This window comes from Eriocheir sinensis, chromosome 36, assembly GCF_024679095.1.
Source record: "Eriocheir sinensis breed Jianghai 21 chromosome 36, ASM2467909v1, whole genome shotgun sequence".
NCBI classification, from domain to species: domain Eukaryota; kingdom Metazoa; phylum Arthropoda; class Malacostraca; order Decapoda; family Varunidae; genus Eriocheir; species Eriocheir sinensis.
This window is the reverse complement of record NC_066544.1, coordinates 15,447,653-15,455,152: the sequence shown is the minus strand read 5'-3', so window position 1 is coordinate 15,455,152 and position 7,500 is coordinate 15,447,653. Positions and strand designations below refer to the sequence as shown.

At 44.1% G+C, this 7,500-nt stretch overlaps 1 protein-coding gene across 5 annotated transcripts in view; it reads right to left on the bottom strand.

Moving 5' to 3' along the window:
• Window positions 1-7,500, bottom strand: part of LOC127007907 (integumentary mucin C.1-like) — a 21,247-nt gene that overhangs the window by 1,133 nt on the left and 12,614 nt on the right. For 3 of the 5 annotated variants that reach the window (XM_050879384.1, XM_050879383.1, XM_050879387.1), the window contains one exon: window positions 1-1,355. This exon is cut by the window's left edge and continues 1,133 nt beyond it. Coding sequence is in view for 3 of the 5 variants with exons in the window: in XM_050879383.1 (XP_050735340.1) it covers window positions 1,250-1,355 (106 nt within the window). In the remaining 2 variants the exon portion in view is untranslated. Of the gene's footprint in view, window positions 1,356-2,645; window positions 2,948-7,500 lie in introns of those variants that run through there. The other 2 variants (XM_050879385.1, XM_050879386.1) reach the window with 1 other exon arrangement.

Sequence of the window (7,500 nt, the reverse complement as noted above, 5' to 3'; positions counted from 1 at the left end):
CTCGTAAAGGCGAACGTAAAGTCACCAAAACGACCTCAGATAAAAGAATAAAGTCGAGGGAGGAGGAGGAGGAGGAGGGGGTTCTAGAGGTCATGGTCGTGGTCAGAGTTAAGAGGTCATGGTAAGAGTGGTCGTAGAAGTGGAGGGATAGGTGGAGGAAAGGAAAAAGGGGAGGTAGAGGTCAGGGAGGAGGAATAGCGAGGAGCAGGAGGAGGAGGTGGTGGGGGGTTACAGGAGGAGGAGGAGGAGGAAGGGACCGTCAGTGATAAACAAAAAGCTGGAAAACAAAGTAAAATAGGAGGAAAAAGAAAAGGAAAATTAAGACTAACAGTTCGGTGGGCTGAAATAAAAACGAATCATTACAGACCGGAAAATTAAATGCCGACGTATTCCTTGTGGCTGAAAATGAGGTAAAATGCATACGAATAACAACTCTTCATGGTAAAAACAAATAAGCAAAGACTCTTCAATACAGAGCGAAAATAAAATTGTAAAGAAAAAAACACGAACAAAATGCCGACGTACTCCTTGTGGCAGAAAATGAGGTAAAATGAATTCGAATAACAACTCAGCACGGTATAAACAAATAAATAAAGACTCTTCAATACAGAGCGGAAACAATATTAAAAAGAAAAAAAACACGAACAAAATGCCGAAGTAATCCTTGTGAGTTGTGATAGAAAAATAATGAATAGCAACTTATGTTCATGGTAATACAGGCACAAAGGCACTCATCACAACACAGATAGATATAAGCAAACGAAAACAATCCCCTGGCGTACTCTTTATAATGAAAAATGAACGAATAATATCTTGTTTTATGGCAACAGATAAAAAGAAAACATCATAACGGACGAAAAGAAAAAATGATGAACTATTTCTTATCATTACAAGGAGTGGATAATAAGAAATCATCGGGGAAACAAAAAAAAAAAAAGACGACTCGTGAAAACCAAGAAACAAAATGCCGAAGTCCTCCTTGAAAAAAATAAAAAATAAAAAAAAACGGTGATTGTAGCGAAGACGACAACGACGGCGGAAAAGGAAACAAAAACAACAGAAAAACAAATGAATAACAACAAATCATAATAATAAAAAAAACAAAGGCTCACTCACTAAAACAAACGGAGAAAATCAAATAAAAAAATCCCGAAGTCCTCCTTAAAACAACGGCACCAGCGGGGACGAAAACGAAAACAGAAAACGGAGGTCGAGACAGCGATCCTCTTGGTCTCGGTCTTGGCGCCTCTCACACGGCGTTGTTGTCGTAAGAGGGATTATCGTAGACCTTGTCCATGCGGTAGGAGGCCGTGCGGGGGTTATAGGTGGCCACGGCGGGGGGCGGCTCGTCATCTCTGGGGGCACGGGGCGATGAGATGGGGAGGGAGAAGGAGGGATGGGTTAGTGAGGGAGGATGGGGAGGAAGGAGGGATGGGGGAGTGAGGGAGGAGGGTGAATGAGGGTGGAGAGGTGGAAGAGGAACAAAGGGGGAAGGGTTATGGAGGTGGAAGAGGGAGGGAGGTGAGGGTGGAGAGGTGGAAGAATAGCAAGGGTGAAGGGTTATGGAGGTGGAAGAGGGAGAGGGAGCGAGGTGAGGGTGGCGATGTGGAAGAGGAACAAGGGTGAAGGGTTATAGAGGTGGAAAGGTGGATAAAAGGGGACAGGGTGGAAGATTAAGGAAGGTGGAGTGAGGTGGAAGAGTGAGAAGGCTGAAGAACTGTGGAGGTGGATCGAAGGGGGGTAGGTGGAACGAAGTGGAGGAGAGAGAAAAGTGGAGTAAAAGGAGAGAGCATTTTAAAGCAAGAACATGAAGTGGAGAAGACGGGGGGTTGGAAGTGGAGACGGGATGGAGGAGGTGGAGAAGGTTGGTGGAGGGAGATAGAGTGGAAGGTTAACTGAAGTGAGGTGGGGCGGGCAAGGCAGTGAGTGATGGGGGAAGGGATGGAGAAGGAAAGGAACATGTGGATAGGTGGAGCAAGGAGAGAAGTGGAAGGTAAGGGGGAGGAGTGAGCAAGGTGGAGGGGGAAAAAGAGAAGGATGAGAAGTGGAGGAAGAGAAAGAGGAAGGAAGGTGGAGGCAGAGAGAAAAAGGATAAAAGAACAAAAAAAAAAACAATAGAAAGCAAATTAACACAAAGAGGAATTAGAAGAGAGGAGGAAAATGAAAATGAGGTAATGTCCGAATGAGGAAACAAGGGAGGAAGGGGGAGAGGACGAACGAAGGGACGGAGAAAAGGGGGGAGGAGGGAGAGGAAGGGAGACGTGGAGGGGGAGAGAAACAGGCGGAAGGAGGGAGAGAGGGAGGGAGGGAGAAAGATGGAAGGACACCAAAATGGGAACAAGAAAAGAAAAACGAGATGAAAAAGCAAATAAATACACAACAAGAAATGGAATGGAGTCAAAGAGGAAAAAAGATGAGCTAACATACGAAAGAGGAAGAGAGGAAACAAAGCAACTAGCGAATGAGGGAGAGAGGGACAGGATGAGGAGGAAGGTGCAGGAGGAGAGGCGGAGGAAGAGGAGAGAGAAGGAAGGCAAAAACGTAGTGAGACAAAGAGCACAGATTAATGTTATGCCGGACGTTTTACTTGGGTTCCGTGTCGCCGTCACAAGACTCCGTGGGAGGGAGATATGTAAACACCTTGCACAGCTTCTGTAGTTTAATATTCTTCCTTAGTAGTACAATTCACTCTTGACTCTTCACTAGCTGACTATGACTGGATCTGACTCCTCTCGCCCTCTTCTCCTATATATATATACCGAACAGTACAGTCTAGAACGTTACAGTATAATTATATTCGATCATACAAGAACATGTAGGAAAAATATGTGCGAGTTGGCAACACTTCCCGCCTGGCGCCTGGCCCCTGCTCCCTCCTCCGATAGTCTTCCAGAGGCCCATATACCCCGGGGGAAGCTTCCAGCACAACAATCATTTGCATGGTAAACTAATACAGAAAAATAAATAGAAAGAAATAGAATAAAAGAGTAAGAGGAGGAAAATATGATAACGAACTAATATGAGGAGGAGGAAGAAAGAGGAGAAAAAGAGGCAGTAAGCGAACGAGGGAAAGAGCGAAGGAGGGGGAGAGAGGGAGGAACAAGGAGAGGCAGAGAGGGGGAGAGGAAGGACAGAGAGATGGAAGAGATGAAGGAAGGAGTTACAATAAGACTTAATGAAAAACAAAAGAATACACAAAAAGAAATAGAATGAAGAAGTAAGAGGGGAAGAAAATAATAAAGGAGGGAAGAGAAGAAAACAAGACAGCGAGCAAACAGTGAACGAGGGAGGGGGAGGAGGAGGAACTAGGAGAGGGAGGGAGGGACGAAGCGGAGGAGGAGGAGAGAGAGGAAGGAAGGAGAAGAGGACGGAAGAAGAGAAAAGGGAGACAAACACAGAAAAAACGGATGAAAAACAAATTAAAACAAAAAGGAATACCGTAAAGAAGAATGAGAAAAGGAAAATAAGAGAAAAACGAGATAACTAGCAACCGAACGAGAGGGATTGAAGCAACAACCGAATAACCGAACAAGCGAGGAGAGGATTCAAACGGACAAAGGGCAACTTAACTCTATTAGGAAGAGAAGGCAAGGAGAATCAAACCCCACACATACCACAACCACACCACATATACCGCAGTACCGTCTAGCCTACTACTCGCTAACTTTCCATCGCTATTCGAGGCTTTGTAACGAGTCTAAACGCATTTCCTCGCAGATTCGGGGCTTCACGGATTCGCGCGCGGTCTCGAAACATGAGGAGCGGGTTGGAGGAGGGACGGGTAGGAGGAGAGAAGGAAGAGAAAGGGTACAGTAGAGGAGGAGGGACGAGTAGGAAGGAGGGGCAATGGAAGGAGAAGAGGGGAGGAAAGAAGTGGTAGCCTAATATAGAAGGCCTAGAAGAATATAATTATGGAAGAGTGTTAATAGGAGGAGGAAGAGGTAGGGAAAATAGAGGAGAGGAGAGGGAAATGCCGAGAAAGGAATATAACTATGAAAAAACACTTAATAGGAAAAGGAGGAAGGAAAAAGGAGTAGGAGAAGGAGGAAAGAAGAGGGAAGTGTTGAGGGGAGAGAAAGGGAGAAGAAAGCAAGTCGAAATTCAAGTCATAATGGCCGGCGCCCTTACGGTTGGTTACTCACAAAACACCTCAAATTTCAACGCCACAACGCTTAACCAAGGCCTCAACAGCGCTCTTGCTTACCTCGCTGATGGGCCGAGGTCACAGGGGTCCCTTCGGCGCCAGGTCACCCCTTGTTAGGCCCCCAGGACGCCCCAGGGGAGGAGATAACACGGAGCACGCACCGAACACTTCAAACCCCCGGCGTACCGTACTGTTTCTTCGAGTCCCGCGCAGTGAGTTGGATTCACGCAGAGGCCCGGAGGCTCGCGAGGAAATACCAGACCCCGCTTTTGAACTTAATATTGCTATCTCTCTTAATGCTTTCTCTCGTATTTCGTATGGATATTGAGGGGTTCTAAGGGCTTATTTGTTAGTGTATAAGGTATTAGTGAGGTGGTATATGGTACAGGCCGACCGTGTAGTGATATAAGGGAGAGTTAGCATGTGTTCTGAGTGACATCCTTCGCCAGTCACTCCATTTCTTTCTGACATCTATATTATCGTTTTTTAGGCTTTCTCACGTGTTTGTATGGCTACTGAGGCATTCTACGGGCTTATTTGTTAGTGTATAAGGTATTAGTGAGGTCCTATATGGTGCAGGCCGACTGTGTTGTGATGTAAGGGAGAATTAGCATGTGTTTTTAAGTGCCAACCTTTGCCAGATACATTTTTTTTCCAAACTGTTGTTCACTATTTTCACTCACGTTCGCATTGATAATAAAGGATTCTCGATGTTTTGGGGTTCATGTGGATTTCTTTACATAATTTTAAGGTATCGTTTGTCCGTATCGTTATGAGAGCAAATATTTAAGGCGGTATTAAATCATCTGACTCGATTTTCCGTATCTGGGACGGGGCCTGCCTGTAGGAACCGTCTGGAACCCCCAAGTTTGGCATCGTAGGGCAGGCGAGGCGATGCACCCCCTGATGTATGCCCCCAAGGATTGATTGATTGATTGATTGATTGATTTACTATAGGTAGACGGCGTAAGGAGACACAGGGGCGGAGGAGGAGGGAGGAGAGAAAATGAGGCTGCGAGCAGAAGAGTGAGCAAGCTAAAAGAAGAAAAGAAGAAGAGTAATTCGAACCACAGTGGCGGAGGAGGAAGTAAGGAAACAAGATAACGATTGGAAGGAAGAGAGTAAGGAAGGAAGGCATAGAAGGAAGGAAGGAAAGGAAGGAAAAAGGAAAGGAGAAAGAAAGGAAGAAAGAAAGGAAGAAAGGATATAAGAAAAGAAGGAGGAAAGGGAGGAAGGAAGGAAAGGAAGAAAGAAAAAAATGAAGGAATAAAGGAAGGGAGAAGGGAAGGGAGGAAAGAAAGAAAGAAAGGAAGGAAGAAGGAAAGGAAAAAGGGAAGGGAGAAAGAAAGGAGGGAAGGAAGGAAAAGAAGGGAGAAGGGAAGGAAAGAAAGAAAAAAGAAAGGGAGAAAGGAAGGAAGGAGGGAAGGACGTATTTTTTATCTTCCTTAATAAGTCGAAAAAGCGGGATTAAGAAGAGAAAAAAAGAGGGGAAGAGTAATCCGAATCAACACATCGGGGACAGCTGTGAGTGGAGCCCCGGGCCACGACTCCTGCGAGGCCCATTAACCGTCCATTAGCAAAGAAATTATGGAGATCGACCGTCAAATTGAGTGGCGAGGCGTTGGAAGTACTTTTACCTCCCTCCTCCTTCCTTCCCTTCCTTCCTTCCTTCCTTCATCCTTACTCTCTCCCTTCCACTGCCTCCTTCCTTCCTTCCTTTCCTTTCTTACTCTCTCCCTTCCTTCTGCCTCCTGCCTTCCTCTGTCTTTCTTTATTTTCTTACTTCTTTCCTTCCCTCTCTCCTTCCTTTCTTCCTTCTCTCCTTTCCTTTCATTCTTTCCTTACTCTTTCCCTTCCTTCTGCCTCCTGCCTTCCTCTGTCTTTCTTTATCTCCTTCCTTCCTCCCCTTCTTTCCTCCTTCCTTCTTTCCTTCCTTCCTTCCCTTCTTTCCTTACTCTCTCCCTTCTGCTTCCTACTTTCCTCTGCCTTCTTTATCTCCTTCCTTCCTTCCCTCCCTTCCTTCCTTCCTTCCTTCTTTCCTTCCTTCCTTCCTTCCTTCCTCTCTTCCTTCCCATCGTTATTCCTTCATCATTCTATAGCCCTACATCATTATTTTACCTTCTTCTTCCTCCCTTCCTTCCTTCCTTCCTCCTTTCCTTCCTTCCTTCCTTCCTTCCTTCGTTACTCTCGTTTTTCTCGCTGTTATTCCTTCCTTCATCATTATATACTTCCCCATTAACATTTTTACCTCTGCAAAATTAACACGATAACTTAGCGTCCTCTCTCCACACACACACACACACACACACACACACACACACACACACGCACACACACACACACAGGTGGACGAGTTAATTAGGGTAAGAAAAGGTGTGTCTCGGTTGTTTTAGAATAGTACAGAGTAACAATTACCCACCAGAGAGAGAGAGAGAGAGAGAGAGAGAGAGAGAGAGAGAGAGAGAGAGAGAGAGAGAGAGAGAGAGAGAGAGAGAGACAGACATACTATTACATGAGGTGAAGAACATACATATAGATTGAACCTCTGAAAAAGAAAATGATTATACGCATCAAACATATATGATTAAACAATTAACAAAACACAAATTAAAAGTACATTACTGAGGTGAGGTTAATTGAGTCTATAATTAGCAAGACATCAACAGGTAAAGGTAAATATGCAGGTTAAAATATGTTAAATAAATGTGATATATATATTATATTTTTTTGCAGTAATTGAGGCCGTTGGTTAATTACTACGTTCAATTAAACCCGTGAACAATATGCTGCTCCGCTAGTCTTATAATTGAAGGTAAAATGCAGGTAAAATGTTGCTAATAAAAGGTGTAATAATTAGATGTACTTTTACTGATTGAATGCAGGTAAACGGTGAATCATAAGTGGAACAAATCGTATAGACGGACAAATGATGAAGAGTATAAGTAAAAATAAACTTTATAGCAAGGCCAAAATGTAGAGTATAAGAAAAAACAAACCTTCTGCTCGGCCAAAACGATGAAGTATAAGTAAAACAAACCTCATATTCGGCCCAAAATATTCAGTATGAGTAGAAAAATTAATTTAAAGTCAAGCAAACCTTATACTCGATCAAAAATTGGCTTACATGCAGAGTGACAGGTGAGTGCAACAGGCTTGGCAGTCATGTTGTGAGTGTCAGTTTAAAAGGAGATTGGATAAATTCATGGACAGTGACGTTAGGTGGGGTTAGGTTTACGGGAGCTGCCTTGTACACGCTTACCGGCCTCCTGCAGACTCCTTACGTTCTTATGTTCATATGTTTTTTTTTAAAGAAGATGAAATATAAGGAGAATATAAGTAAAAACCAACCTTACATA